At 38.9% G+C, this 16,168-nt stretch overlaps 2 protein-coding genes across 7 annotated transcripts in view; both read right to left on the reverse strand.

Annotated features, from left to right (window-relative positions):
• plp2b (proteolipid protein 2b) overlaps positions 1-4,621 on the reverse strand; it is a 34,358-nt gene extending 29,737 nt beyond the window's left edge. For 4 of the 5 annotated variants that reach the window (XR_015497348.1, XR_015497350.1, XR_015497349.1 and 1 more), the window contains exon 1: positions 4,306-4,620. Coding sequence is in view for 2 of the 5 variants with exons in the window: in XM_087264004.1 (XP_087120130.1) it covers positions 4,306-4,401 (96 nt within the window). In the remaining 3 variants the exon portion in view is untranslated. 5 annotated transcript variants of the gene reach the window in all.
• A 5,477-nt stretch (positions 4,622-10,098) lies between these two features.
• sypb (synaptophysin b) overlaps positions 10,099-16,168 on the reverse strand; it is a 28,995-nt gene continuing 22,925 nt past the window's right edge. The window contains exons 6-9 of one of the 2 annotated variants that reach the window (XR_015496995.1): positions 15,781-15,919; positions 13,167-13,789; positions 11,482-12,455; positions 10,925-11,165 (exon numbers count right to left, since the gene is read on the reverse strand). Coding sequence is in view for 1 of the 2 variants with exons in the window: in NM_001030242.3 (NP_001025413.2) it covers positions 13,635-13,789; positions 15,781-15,919 (294 nt within the window). In the remaining variant the exon portion in view is untranslated. 2 annotated transcript variants of the gene reach the window in all.

The following is a 16,168-nucleotide window of genomic DNA, read 5'->3' on the forward strand; positions in this document are numbered from 1 at the left end:
CAAACGGGCTTCGGCACGCTTACGTCATCGCTGCTGCGCTGTTCAGTGAGAAGCGCTCTCTCGCTCAGCAGCACAGTGGAGATTTCTCTAGTTATATTGTTTCAGTCGTTTGATATGCCATCAAATATTTCGCCAAACTGTCCTTAGGGATGCGGGAACACGCAGTCAGATATTTCGCCGAACAGATCCGCCACTTTTGGCACTCATAAACAATCATAATGCTCTCGTGCTGCAGGAATGAGGAGGTCTGCTGAAGGCGCGCAGCTGTCGTGCAGTGAGGGGTTTGCGTCTTTAATAACCTACGGCAGTTTGCGTTCACTGAACAGTAAGAATTATTAATAAATCCATATGAAACAGTCTCTTAAAAGTCACGTCTCGCTTTCAGTTTCGGGCTTTGGCGCGTTTTGCACTCACACACAAGCGTACCGCGCCAAAGCCCAAGTGTACCGCGCTCAGGCACACCTCTTCCAACCAGGCCAGGGCCGGTCAAGTGAACCGTGCTTGAGCCTGATTCAGCACACTCACACTTCTCAAACGATCCGGGAAACGGGCCTGGGCACGGTACGGATGGCATAGTGTGAGTAGGCCCTTACATTCAGGCCTGGGCATGCTTACGTCATCGATGGTGCCCTGTTCAGTAAGCGCTTTCGCTCAGCCCAGCTGAGTTTTCTTTAGTTAAATTGTTTAAGTTGTGATATGCGGTGACGCAGTCAAATATTTCGCCGAACAGATCAGCCCCTTTTGACGCTCATAAACAATCATAAAGTCCTCGTGCTGCAGGAATTAGGAGGTTTGCTGAAGGTGCAGCTGTTGTGCAGTGAGGGGTTTGCGTCTTTACTAAACTACGTCAATTTGCGTTCATTGAACAGTAAGAATGATTAATTAATCCAAATCAAACAGTCCCTTAAAAGTCACCTCTCGTCTTCATTTTTGGGTTCAGGCACGTTTTGCACACACACAAGCGTACCAAAGCCCAAGTGAACCGTGCTCAGGCACACCTCTTCCAACCGGGTCAGGGTCGGCCAAGTGAACCATGCCTAAGCCCGATTCAGAGCACTCACACTTCTCAAATGATCCAGGAAACGGGCCTGAACACGGTTCGGGTAGCATAGCGTGAGTATGCCCTAAGGAACAACACAAAACTAAGTGATTTACTTTTGGTTCTCTGGTATTCAAAGCCTGTTACGTAACATTCATTTTGCTTGTCAGGTTTCTTTGTCTTTAGTCATCATCCACAACTTCTGCTTTCTGAAGACTGAGGCATGTGATGACTGATAGAGTACAGCAGCCTGGCTCTCCAGCAGATTGGGTGAACCCTCATGCACTCTGACCTCACACACACCATCAAGCACATGGTCTGCATTCCATGCCACCTCCTCCCCAAAACACACACACACACTTGTGTTGTGTGTGAGTGTGAAGTTTCAAATGGGCCCGTAATGGGGGTTTTGTACAACTGAAAGTCGTATTGTAGCTACCATACAAGATACAGCTGCATGAGTAAGTATTTGGAGAAACTTCTGGCACTTTCTTCAAATCTATTTCTAGTCTTCAAAGAGGAAATGATGAGATCTATGCTCAAACTTTGAAGTTGTATTACACACTCTGTTGTAGGATGTCAGGGACTCATAGGTATACAATGAGTTATTATAGGTGTGTTTTGAGAATAAACCAATCAGCGTCTCATCTCCCGTTCCCTTTAAGAGTCAGTTGTGTCGCGCCATAAGCGCATTTGCTCTTTACATGATGTAAAGTAAGAGTAAGTGGAAAAACTGAGCATTTCACTAGCAAGAAAACAGTTAAACAGAGCATCTACAGCACGCGAATGGGAGATGAGCCTCCTCATTATTAACTTTCACTTTCGCTCTATTATAATTTGTTTAAGGTTAAGCCAGGCACATAAGCATTAAGTTACTACATGAAAAATTATATTTAATACATTAATAAACAACATAATGCTCATGTAAGGAAATTAAGCTAGTAAATTGCAACTTTCCATATTTTTAAAATAGAAATAGGCGAAAACTTTACTAGCTAATGTTTGTATCTAGTTTATTTGTGTGCTGTTTGAATGTTTGAATAGTTGTTGCTGCAAATAATGACAAATATTTTAGCCCAAATCTGTTATCAATACCACTCTTTAAAGGGTCACGAAACACCAAACCGCATTTTTTGAGCTGTTAACAGTCGTATATGTGTCCCACACTGCTAAAAACACTATTAGGATACCTTTATTTCACTAAAAAGTGTAAATTGGTTGTTTTTGCGTTATTTCAAGCAAATTCGTACTTCCGGTTTGAAGCGAATTTTTATTATGACATAATAGCGTGTATTCCAGCGTGCAGACTGTACGTCTGAGCCAGAGTGTGTCTTATTACATCTTACAGTGTGATGCATTAATGCATGAGTAAGGCTTGAATCAAACCAATCAGCGCGCTCTATTGTGCAACTTCATTAATATTCATTACTGTCACAGTGTTTAGACGACAGAGACGCCACGTTGTGTTGGCAAAACAAGCGTGAAGTGTTGCTTTTATAGTTTGCTGCAGTTCAGTTTCATTTTCATTTTTTCTCTGTGAGAGCTCAGCTGGAGTCACGTGTGGATTAACAGTGTACGCGACACTCGACAACAATAACTTACGTGTCTAAGGAGGAACATTGTTTACCTGAGAGGTGTTCTCATCTGCAAACGCTGAGATCCGGATTCGCTTGTAGTCTCCTCTTAATAAAGACGCGGCTCTAGTTGCTGGTGATTGTCCTGTCTCTACAGATTTGGTAAGTGAGCGACCAGTGCTCTTTGTTTATTCAGTTTGTTCGTATCGAACTAAGTTAACTATTGCACCGAGTGTAAACATGTTAGCACTACAACCAAACTTTAACCTCGTGTAGGGTTTTCACCGCATTTTGTGGCCGGAATAACACTCGCGGCTTTCTGACGCTACCTGCTGTGTGCATCCAAGTTTCCGGGAAATGTGGAGGGTTTTTTTTCTCTCATTCGCCGTGCGGTATCAAACATTGCATGAAAAATACACGCTTAGATCAGTTCCCCGAATAAAATATCTCGTTTGTCGCGAGGGGCATAAATGAATTCCCTGAATGAAAGAGCCAAACTGCAGTTAAAGTCCACCATTTAATAATTTGGCAAATAATTCGACTACAGATGTCCATGTAAACACCATTACTTTCTCCCGTGTGTGTTTGTGTGTGTGTATTTTGACTCTGAAACTCGAGCGTGCCCAAATAGACACTCCCACACCATCCCACTTTAGTTCCTCCGACACTCCCCCCTAAACAGACCTGGACACGCCCACTTTTCTGACTTTTTCCAAAGTAGAGGTGTGAAAACACCCTGCTGAAACGAGGGGGTTTCATGGCCCTTTAAAATTAGGTTCATTAGTATTTTCTCCTCTCCTCTAGGTTTAGTTAACACAGGTGTACCACACTATTAAACATAACATCAGCTATATCAGTGCTGCAGAGTTGTAAAAGAGAAAGACTGACTGCATATGTTTACACAGATTTCAATAAAAGACAGTTTATTTTAATGTCCAAGTTTTCACACTTTCCTGAAAACATTTTTGCTGTTGTTGTGATTTACCACAACTGGCATGCTATTGGGCCTGTGATTGTGGATGTGGCAACCGCTGCAGTATGCGTCCCTTATTTTTTGTATTAAAAGTGGTAATCCTACCTAAATCTAACCTCATAATAACATTATGATGGTCCAGCAAGCTTTTTTTGTTTTTAAATTATGTCTAATAGATATCTGATAGACGTCTAAACATTGGCTATATTTAGGTTGTCAGTGAAAATCTGATAGACGTCAAAGAATAGGCCACAACTAGTCATCAAATAAACAGAAATGAATGACAGCACATATACAGTCTGTCTAACGTTAAGATGTCTATGTGACGAGAAGACTAGTTTTGGGCTATGTCTATTAGATTTTCACTCACAGCCCAAGTTTAGCCTTGTTTTAGCCAAGTGGTCTCAATTTAGATGTATATTAACGTTAGACGTCTATTAAACACAAAAGTGTTTGCTGGGTTTGTGCCTGCTTGGTAACATGAAAGCAATATCTCATATCTATGCTTCAATTAATAAATAAATTCCTTTAAGTTCTCCGCAACTCAAGTGTGTTAATGTAAATCAACATGGGCGAATTATTTTTATTCACCGAGTGAGTCTCCATAGCAACCGTTCATAATGTCACGCCAGTATTTTGTTTAGCTCTGCGTGACTATCAGACGCCTCACAAAATGAAATAAAGGCTAAATAAAATACACCGACGTGTTGAAAACTTACTATTTCGGCGGCCAGTATCGTCCCCTTTCGAGTCCGCGCATAGTTCATCAGTTTCTCCAAACAGCCTCCAAACGGACTTCCTTCAGTTTCTGCCATTCTGCAAATGTTTCCTAATAAATAGCGCTTTCTGGGTGTCCTTTTCAGCAAACGTTCACAAATTAAAAGACTTCTTCTGGTGAAAGACAATGAAAGCGTAGTTATGTACTAAATCCGTTAACTCCTACGCCGAGTTCGGTTGCTTCATGAATTTCCTGGACGTGTGTCGCTGGAGCGCGCAGAGCACTAGTGAACACTGCGAGGGGAAAGTGTGAGTGTGTGGGGCGTTGGCTTTGTATACTATGCGCTGTCTTGAGGGTAAATCACAGAGAAGCTGGGAAGCTGCGTTAAACCACTAGAGAGCGGCCACTGCTCTGTGTCTAATAATAACACGTGAGCTGCCTACATAGACAAAATTATGACGGCATTTCGACGCAACAAGTTTCAAGAAGTGTCGCCTAGGCAGGCAGCGTACTACGGTTTAAAACACAGCCAGTAAAAGCATGGCTGCGAGTGGTGGAACTTTCTCATTCAGCAGAACAGTGCTGAGCTGTCTTTGAAAGACGCCTTTTTTTACAACGCGAATTTTGAGGAAGTTATATTAGGTACAAAATGAAATATATATATATATTTATAGATATTTATTATACGTTAACAGACTTCATTTACTTTCCCTTAATTTGTTATAAACCTGTTTTATTGTCTTTCTTCTGCTGAACACACACAAAAAAGATATTTACAAAAAAGCTAAAAACCTATTACCATTGACTTCTATGGTATTTGTTTCTCCTAATATAGAGCAATTTAAGCTTTCTTCAAACAAATTTTGTGTTTGACAGAAGAAAGAAACTCATAAAGGTTTAAAACAACTCGATCGAGGGGGAATAAACAGTGAATACATTTTGATTTTGAAAAAAAAATTAAAAATAATTTATACTATTTATAACATTAATAATTATTATTATACCAAATAATCATGTCATTATCATTTTGAGGGGATAATTATCTCAAAATCAAAATGTATTCACTGTTTACACTCATACAAAGAGAATTTTATAAGAGGGGGTTAATTAGCTGCAAAATGAAAGGCAAGTTTCCTTGATACCTACATGTTATAAACTGCTCAATAAATAAATAAATAAATAAATAAATAAATAAATAAATAAAGGGACAATTAAACAACACAATGTAACTCCAAGAATATAGATATATATATATATATATATATATATATATATATATATATATATATATATATATATATATATATATATATATATATATATATATACAGTTGAAATCAGAATTATTAGCCCCCTTTGCATTTTTATTTTCTTTTTTAAATATTTCTCAAATGATGTTTAACAGAGCAAGGAAATTTTCACAGTATGTCTGATAGTATTTTTTTCTTCTGGAGAAAGTCTTATTTGTTTTATTTCGGCTAGAATAAAAGCAGTTTTGATTTTTTTTAAAACATTTTAGGGACAAAATTATTAGCCTTTTTAAGGTACTTTTTTTCCGATAGTCTACAGAATAAACCATCGTTATACAATAACTTGCCTAATTACCCTAACCTGCCTAGTTAACCTAATCAACCTAGTTAAGCCTTTAAATTACACTTTAAGCTGTATAGAAGTGTCTTGAAAAATATCAAGTCAAATATTATTTACTGTCACCATGGCAAAGATAAAATAAATCTGTTATTAGAAATGAGTTATTAAAACTATTATGTTTAGAAATGTGTTGAAGTTGAACAGAAATTGAAGAAAAAAATAAAAAGGGGGCTAATAATCCGGTGGGCAAATAATTCTGACCTCAGCTGTATATGTATATAGAGCTATTATTATACATTTACAAACTTAAAAGGATAGTTCACCTTTCTTCTGAACGCAAAAGAAGATGTTTAGAAGAATGCTAAAAACCTGCATTGAATTCCAGAGTATGTTTTAGCTAATATGGAAGTCAACGGTTACAGGTTTTCAGCTTTCTTCAAACTATATTTGTTTGTGTTAAAAAAAAAAAGAAAAAAAGAAACTCATAAAGGTTTATAACAAATTGAGGGTGAGTAAATTTTCATTTTGAGTGAATTATCCCCTTAAAATGGTAATAAACATGATTATTATACCAAATGACCATGTTTATAATCATGTTAAATGTATAATTCACCCCACAATGTAAACATATTCACATGATATGGTTATAAACATGATATAATAATAATAATTTATATTATTTATAATAACTTTTATTATTATCATGACATGTCAAATGCATGTCACAGTTTTTAAATGTTATTCATTCATTCATTCTTGTTCGGCTTAGTCCCTTTATTAATCAGGGGTCGCCACAGCAAAATGAACCGTCAACTTATCCAGCATATGTTTAATGTACTGTAGTGGATGCCCGTCCAGCTGCAACCCAGTACTGGGAAACACCCATACACAATCATTCACACACATACCCTACGGCCACTTTTGTTTATTCAATTCACCTATAGCGCATGTCTTTGGACTGTGGGTGAAACCGGAGCACCCGAAGGAAACCGATGCCAACACAGGGAGAACATGAAAACTCAGCACAGAAATGCCAACAGACCCAGTCGGGTCCCAAACTAGCGACCTTCTTGCCGTGAGGCGACAGTGCTAACCACTGGGCCACCATGTCCCCATTCAAGTAAAATTGTTAAACTCTAATAATAATAATAATAATAATAATAATAATAATAATAATAATCATCATCATCATAATATTAATAATAATAATGATGATGATAATAATAATAATAATAATAATATTTATAATAATAATAACAATATTGATAATAATAATAAAATTGGTAATAATAATGATGATAATAATAATGACAATATTGATAATAATAATAAAATTGGTAATAATAATAATAATATTGATAATAATAATAACAATATTGATAATAATAATAAAATTGGATATAATAATATTGATAATAATAATAACAATATTGATAATAAAATTGGTAATAATAATAATAATAATGATAATAATAATAATAAAATTGATAATAATAATAATAATGATAATATTGACAATAATAATAATAATAATAATGATGATGATGATGATAATAATAATAATAATAATACTTTTCACTATAAAGAACCTTTTGTTCATCTGGAATGTTCTGTGGATGTTCATAGAGCCATTGATTCAAGTAAATAAGCATTTTAAAAGTGAATTATATCAGTAACAGACATTTTTGCTGATGTGTTTATGTGTATTATACTTTTTAATAACAGCACAATGAAAATAATCTATGAGGAGTTACGACAAAATGGTTTTGATGGGGAAACGTACTGTTAATGCTTGCCATCTGGAATGGGTTTCTTTCCCCTGATCTGCAGGCAGTATATCGACACTGACAGGAGAGAGAGAGACGGAGATCTCATGGAAACTATACGGTTAACAGTTTAATTTGAAGTGGCAGTGTGGAAATATTCTGTGCCATAAGAACTTTAAGGCACTTTTGATGACTTTTCCTACCGGTTCACTGGGCAGACACACACACACACACACACACACACACACACACGCACGCACACACAAACTGAGGGGCCTTGTTTTGGCAACACAAGTGAGTGATCATAACACATGTGCTGCCATATGCAGAAAGGCACCAACAGGAAACCACAACTTTCTGTCTCAGGAGACCAGTAAAACACACTTATACTACGACGAAATCTTAAGACATCAAAAATTTTGTCCGTTTCTGGATAGATAATGTTGTGGCTAATTAATCTGTAACACAATGCAAAATTGCTCTAATTATACACAGTGTAAAATTGCTGTAATTATACAGTTAAACAATTATAGTGTAAAATAATGCACACCCCTGATGCAGCCAGTTTATGTCTATTTATTTTTTAATTTTTAACATTTTTATTTAGTGAGTTATATAAATTTTCTACAATTTATTTTAACACAAAGAGAGAATATTCTGTAGAAATGAGTCAATTTACTATTTCTCATATACACTACCTGACAAAAGTCTTGTCGTGTATCCCAGTTGTATGAGGAACAAGTAATAACTTGACTTCAGATTGATCATTTGGAAAAGTGGCTGAAGGTAGACTTTTTCCCATGAATCATCTGTTGAACTGCATCCCAATCATCACAAATACTGCCGAAGACCTAATTTGGAACCAGAATGGACCCGAAATTCTCACACAAATCAGTTTGGTGAAGGTGAAAAATCATGGTTTGGGGTTATATTCAGTATGGTGGAGTGCGAGAGATCTGCAGAGTGGATGGCAACATCAACAGCCTGAGGTGTCAAGACATTTGTGCTGCCCATTACATTACAAACCACACAAGAGGGCAAACTCTCCAGCAGGATAGCGCTCCTTCTCATACTTCAGCCTCCACATCAAAGCTCCTGAAAGCAAAGAAGGTCAAGGTGCTCCAGGATTGGCCAGCCCAGTCACCAGACATGAACATTATTGAGCATGTCTGGGTAAGATGAAGGAGGAGGCATTGAAAAATCCAAAGGATCTTGATGAACTCTGGGAGTCCTGCAGGAACGCTTTCTTTGTCATTCCAGATGACTTTATTAATAAGTGATTTGAGTCATGTCAGAGATGTATGGATGCAGTCCTCCAAGCTCATGATGGAGTCAGACACAATATTCATTCAGACTTTTGTCAGGTAGTGTACTGCAAATTTCTTTGTAAAATATTTTTTTTTATTATTTATTTTGTCAAATAACAAAACTAAATTGTAATTTTAAATGTAAACACATGCCAAATCAAATTAAATAAATAAGTAAATACAATTAAAAATTAGTATCTATAATTTAAACAAACTACAACTTTGTCTAGACATTTAGGTGTAACATTAAATTTTCATTTACGATACATAATTTACTATGTCTCCCTCTTCTGGTCTTAAAAGGCATTAGCATGCTTCTTCTTTCCTGTTTACGTTCCTAGAGAATTCTAGATGTTTAAGCTTGATCCAAAACATATCATTATTGTAATCAATTTTTTTCTACACAGTAAAACACATTTAGTTACTTTACTTTAAAAAAAAAAATCAGAGTAAAGCCTTTAACTTGGAACTTCATTCATTCATTTTCTTTTCTGCTTAATACCTTTATTAATCTGGGGTCGCCACAGTGGAGTGAGGTTAGCTAACCCCACCCTCAAACAGGGCGAGGCGGTGGCGCAGTAGGTAGTGCTGTCGCCTCACAGCAAGAAGGTCACTGGTTCGAGCCTCGGCTGGGTCAGTTGGCCTTTTCTGTGTGAAGTCTGCATGTTCTCCCTATGTTTGCCTGGGTTTCCTTCGGGTGCTCCGGTTTCACTCACAGCCCAAAGACATGCGGTACAGGTGAATTGGGAAAGCTAAAACTGTTTGTAGTGTATGAGTTGAATAAGTGTGTAAGGATGTTTCCCAGAGATGGGTCACAGCTGGAAGGGCATCCGCTGAAAAAAAAAAAAACATATTCTGAATAAGTTGTCGGTTCATTCCACTGTGGTGACCCCAGATTAATAAAAGCACTAAGCTGAAAAGAAAATGAATGAATGAATCTATGATTTGCTCTGAGGCAATGATGCGCAAAAAGAAAGCCCCGCCCCCTACTTAATATTCCATTTCAGCTGGAAGTACATCAACATACTGAAATCAAAGTCTCGGTCAATTCTTGATCATGCTGACCTTTTAAAAACCTTAAAAGCACCATCAAAAACAATCACACCGGATCATTAACGTGCACACACGTCGTTCTCTAACATGACTTTATTTTGCATTATCAGATGATATAATAAGGGAGAGAAAGAAAGCAGTCTGGACCTTCATGTAAAGGCAGAGAGACTGCATTAAAACACTCTTTTCAGTGCGAACAAAAAAAAAAAAAAAACACACCAAGATTATAAAGGGATCATTCACACTCATGTCTGAATAAGAGCATCAGTGGTGTTTCACAGCACTGGAAAAAAAAACATCAAATACTGGAGCACCCATGACTAAGTGTTCACTATACAGTATGTCCTACAAGCATCGATAATACACATGTGCTTCATATGATAACGTTTAAACCCAAAACATAAATCTCTAAGCCATAATTTGTTCACATTTTGAGACCTTTCCATTCTTTTCTCTCCCTAGCAGATTCATCTAAGACTACTGACTTAACTACTTTGTGTTCTCACAAACCCGAATGCTTCACACAAATAAAAAAAAGGAAACACACACACACACAAACATACAAGGTTTAAGGTCAGGTTTGTTACTGTGGGTGGAACGATAACGTTGGTATAATGTTAAGATACGGAAAATAACCACGAGTGACATCACGAAATAAAAAGCGACAGTTCCAATTCACGATACAGTATATACCTATTGAAATATAGTTCATATTTACACCACACAGACAAACACATTCAGTATAATATTACTATAATATTTATAATTATATTATAATATTTATATAGAATTCATTTAAACAGCTCCCTGTATGTAACATATACATCATAAGTTTCATTCATTTTTTTTGTTTGTTTTTTTTTGGTAGAATATTCAAGTTTATTCCTCATCATTATAGGATGTATGATCTGGATTTGATGGGTGTCACTTCCTCCTGAGTCCAACGCGTTTCCCTGTGGTTATGATGCTATTAGGAGCCCTGCTAATATTTGTGCTTTACTCCCTCCCTCCCCTTCCCTTTAAACCCACTGAAGAGAGCGGAAACAAATAATAGATTTTCTGCTTGCTGATCATGTGACCGTCCTCCTGCTGCGACCTGTAAAAAAAAAATAGAAAAACAATATAATAGCATTCATTTTACATGTCTAACCCACCGGTCCTACTGCACCCAATCTGGTCTGAGGTAGGATCGAACTGGTGATTCTTTTCATGGGAGTCGGTTGCTCTAACAAGGAGGCTAAAGACCATGACCTCTAGCGTCTGTCGCTAGAGCAACTTTAGAGGCCAGAGGAGTGAGGTTTACCTGCATAGCACTTCGCTAGCTAGCCTCTGTTATACTCATCCCCCTTAACCTCACTCCTATCCCGGACGAGCCCCCACATGTAACCCATCTGTCCTACTGCACCCAATCTGGCTCGAGGTAGGATCGAACTGGTGATTCTTTTCATGGGAGTTGGTTGCTCTAACAAGGAGGCTAAAGACCATGACCTCTAGCGTCTGTCGCTAGAGCAACTTTAGAGGCCAGAGGAGTGAGGTTTACCTGCATAGCACTTCGCTAGCTAGCCTCTGTTATACTCATCCCCCTTAACCTCACTCCTATCCCGGACGAGCCCCCACATGTAACCCATCTGTCCTACTGCACCCAATCTGGCTCGAGGTAGGATCGAACTGGTGATTCTTTGCATGGGAGTCGGTTGCTCTAACAAGGAGGCTAAAGACCATGACCTCTAGCGTCTGTCGCTAGAGCAACTTTAGAGGCCAGAGGAGTGAGGTTTACCTGCATAGCACTTCGCTAGCTAGCCTCTGTTATACTCATCCCCCTTAACCTCACTCCTATCCCGGACGAGCCCCCACGTGTAACCCATCTGTCCTATTGCAACCACTCTGGTCTGAGGTGGGATCGAACTGGTGATTCTTTGCATGAGAGTTGGTGGTTTAACCAGGAGGCTAAAGACCATGACCTCTAGCATCTGTTGCTAGAGCAACTTTAGAGATCAGAGGAGTGAGGTTTACCTGCGTAGCACTTCGCTAGCTAGCCTCTGTTATACTCATTCCCCTAAACCTCACTCCTATCCCGGACGAGCCCCCACGTGTAACCCATCTGTCCTACTGCACCCAATCTGGCTCGAGGTAGGATCGAACTGGTGATTCTTTGCATGGGAGTCGGTTGCTCTAACAAGGAGGCTAAAGACCATGACCTCTAGCATCTGTTGCTAGAGCAACTTTAGAGGCCAGAGGAGTGAGGTTTACCTGCATAGCACTTCACTAGCTAGCCTCTGTTATACTCATCCCCCTAAACCTCACTCCTATCCCGGACGAGCCCCCACGTGTAACCCATCTGTCCTACTGCACCCAATCTGGCTCGAGGTAGGATCGAACTGGTGATTCTTTGCATGGGAGTCGGTTGCTCTAACAAGGAGGCTAAAGACCATGACCTCTAGCATCTGTTGCTAGAGCAACTTTAGAGATCAGAGGAGTGAGGTTTACCTGCATAGCACTTCGCTAGCTAGCCTCTATTATACTCATCCCCCTAAACCTCACTCCTATCCCAGACGAGCCCCCACGTGTAACCCATCTGTCCTACTGCAACCACTCTGGTCTGAGGTGGGATCGAACTGGTGATTCTTTGCATGAGAGTTGGTTGTTCTAATGATGAGACTAAAGACCATGACCTCTAGCATCTGTTGCTAGAGCAACTTTAGAGATCAGAGGAGTGAGGTTTACCTGCGTAGCACTTCGCTAGCTAGCCTCTGTTATACTCATCCCCCTTAACCTCACTCCTATCCCGGACGAGCCCCCACGTGTAACCCATCTGTCCTACTGCACCCAATCTGGCTCGAGGTAGGATCGAACTGGTGATTCTTTGCATGGGAGTCGGTTGCTCTGACAAGGAGGCTAAAGACCATGACCTCTAGGATCTGTTGCTAGAGCAACTTTTGAGGCCAGAGGAGTGAGGTTTACCTGCATAGCACTTCGCTAGCTAGCTTCTGTTATACTCATCCCCCTAAACCTCATTCCTATCCCGGACGAGCCCCCACATGTAACCCATCTGTCCTACTGCACCCAATCTGGTCTGAGGTGGGATCGAACTGGTGATTCTTTGCATGAGAGTTGGTTGTTCTAATGATGAGACTAAAGACCATGACCTCTAGCGTCTGTCGCTAGAGAAAAACTCTTGTTTACAGTAGCAAGTTGGCATGAAAACTGTTTTATTTTATCGCAACATGAAAGAGGAAGCTCTTTTTTAAAAGCTATTCCTGAGTGCTGTGTACTTTTTAGACACAAACACCCCTTAGAACATTCCAACACCCCCTGCGCTGCTGGAGGTGGGCTTTTTGCTAATGTAAATATGGGTCGCACCATTCATGTGAACCCCCTAAACACAACAACAAAGGTGGATAGGACAATTTTGCAATTTGTTATTTTCACATCCCAATGTTGACAGGTATGTAAAATGCACAGGACACTGCACACGGCCCACAAGATAGTCATGGAGATATGCAAGACAGATGATATGGCATCAGATGATATTTGTGCCGCATTGTTTGCCATCAAAGTAGACAAAAAAACAGAATGTCACATACCAGTGCAGAGCTTCAGCCTGCAGGCCGGATTCACATCTCGTTGGAGAAGGACGTGGGCTCTCCCTGACCATACACTCCTTGATTGTATCCACCGCCTTCATATCCACCCTGCTGGCCGTAGTCAGGCTGATATCCACCCTGAGAGCTGGCATACTGGTCCTGTCCATAACCTTCCTGTCCATAGCCTGGTCAAATACAGCAAATTATTAAACATGATGATAGCACTTTAAAGAATAATAATGCAATTCGATTCTCCAAAAGCAGCCTATCCGCAGGATAATTCAGTTTCATGATTTGCAATGGCATTATACCTTATATATACTTAAAAAGTTAAAATGATTAGCCTTTCTGTGAATTTTTTCAAATATTTCCCAAATGATGTTTAACAGAGCTAGCAAATTTTCACAGTATTTCTGATAATATTTTTTTATATAAGAATAAGAAAGTCTTATTGTTTTATTTCAGCTAGAATAAAAACAGTTTTTAACTTTTTCACAACTATTTTACGGTCAAAATTATTAGCCCCCTTAAGCAATGTTTGTTTTCGATTGTCTACAGAACAAACCACTGCTATACAATGACTTGCCTAATCAAATCAAGTCAAGTTTATTTGTCACATACATAGTTATACAAAGTATGACCAGCAGTGAAATTTAGGTCAGGTCCGCTCCAGAGATAGTGCAAGTATAGATAAACAAAAATTAAATATTAAGGAAAAAGAAAAAAAAAAAGTGTGCAAAAAAAAGATGTGCAAAAAATTATACAAGGTAATAAGAATAGCAGCAATATGATGTACTTATGAATATGACTACTACAATGATAAATACGAAAAAATCACGTAATGTGTAACACCGGGTAAGAATTTAGCAGCCTGATGGCCTGGGGAAAGAAACTCCTCCTAAGTCTCTCAGTTTTTGCCATCAAGCTACGGAAACGTTTTCTAGATGGAAGCAAAGTGAATAGATAATTGTCAGGATGGTTTAAGTCCTTACAGATTTGAACAGCTCTATTCTTACAGCGTTTAATATAGATGTCCTGCAAGGAGGGGAAAGCAGACCCTGAGATGCGCTCAGCTAAACGCACAACTCTTTGAAGTGCTTTGCGGTCCTGGTTTGAGCTGTTTCCATACCACACTGAGATACCTTGAGTCAAAACACTAACTACCCTAACTTGCCTAATTAAGCCTTTTAATGACTTCAACTGTAAATAAACAAATATGTGTAAAACTTCCATTCAAATTTTTGTATTCTCATTTCTGTAACACTTTCAATATGAATTAATGGCATTTCACCTGAATTTAATACATAACAAATCGTCATGCTTTAAAATAAGATTTAATTAATGTATCAACTTAACCTGAACTAACATTTTTACAGCATTTACTGAAAGTTTGCCATTTACTAGTGTTAACAGATATTAATTTGGTGTTAAAATATGATAAGATTATGTGATAGTTCATTCCACTTTCTATTTCAGTCTTGTAGTTCATGTTTAACTCAGAGTGATGTGTTTGTTTCTTTCTAAAGCCCTGTTCAGATTACACTATGAATTTTTGGTTATGACAGATTATTGAATCTTGCGTTGTGATACCCATTTGTCATTTCTAAAGATTCCTAACATTTATATAGCGCTTTTCTGGGCACTCAAAGCGCTTTACATATTTTTAAGGGGAAGCTCCTCATCTGCCACCAGTGTGCAGCATCCACCTGGACGGCAGCCATATTGCGCCAGACCGCACACCACACACCAGCTGATTGGTTTAGAGGAGACAGAGTGATGAAGCCAATTATGATATGGGATGGACAGAGGTCAGTGGGCTTATTAGGCCAGGACGCCAGGGTTAAACCCCTACTCTTTTATGAAGGACATCCTTGTATTTTTAACGACCACAGACAGTCCTTGGGAACCTTGGTTTAACGTCACATCTGAAAGACGGCGTTTTAGCTGTATTGTTTTAGCTGTGGTTAATCTTCACCAATGAAAACTTTTTGCAAGGGGTCACCAAAATCCTTTATAGTCCCAAATATAGACATTTAAGCATAAGATTCACATTAAACCAATCCTTTTCTACATTTTTAAAACAGCTAGTAAACTTTGCAGTGATAATACACAAGCTCCTATGATGAACATAAAGTGCAAAGTAATTCAGTTAACATGAGTTTTCAGTTGGGCTCACCCTGGCCGAAGGAGTCTGGAGCTGGCTGCTTCTCTCCAGATGGCATGTAGGTGCCAGCGAAAGCCGCCATCCAGCCGGTTTCCTTGAAGATGAACCAGAGGTTGCCTCCCCACAGGATCACATTACAGAACCCGAATGCCTGCGGGGACCACAGAAATCAGCCAGAGAGTTACTTAAATGCATGTATTTCACAGTTCTCACACACATGTAAAGTTGATTAAGGGTGCTTGCACACCTGTGAATCGATTCAGTTTCACACGGCAAAGTTTCTAAACAGACCAAAAGAGCTAAAAGAAGTCACGTGTGAGTAAACTCTCCTCACACTGGTCAGAGTTTCACCGTTTATTTTGCAGTCTCGCTCAGCTGTTGGGGGGGTGGGGGGTAGGGG

This window comes from Danio rerio, chromosome 8 (assembly GCF_052040795.2).
Source record: "Danio rerio strain M-AB ecotype USA chromosome 8, GRCz13ab, whole genome shotgun sequence".
Taxonomy (NCBI): domain Eukaryota; kingdom Metazoa; phylum Chordata; class Actinopteri; order Cypriniformes; family Danionidae; genus Danio; species Danio rerio.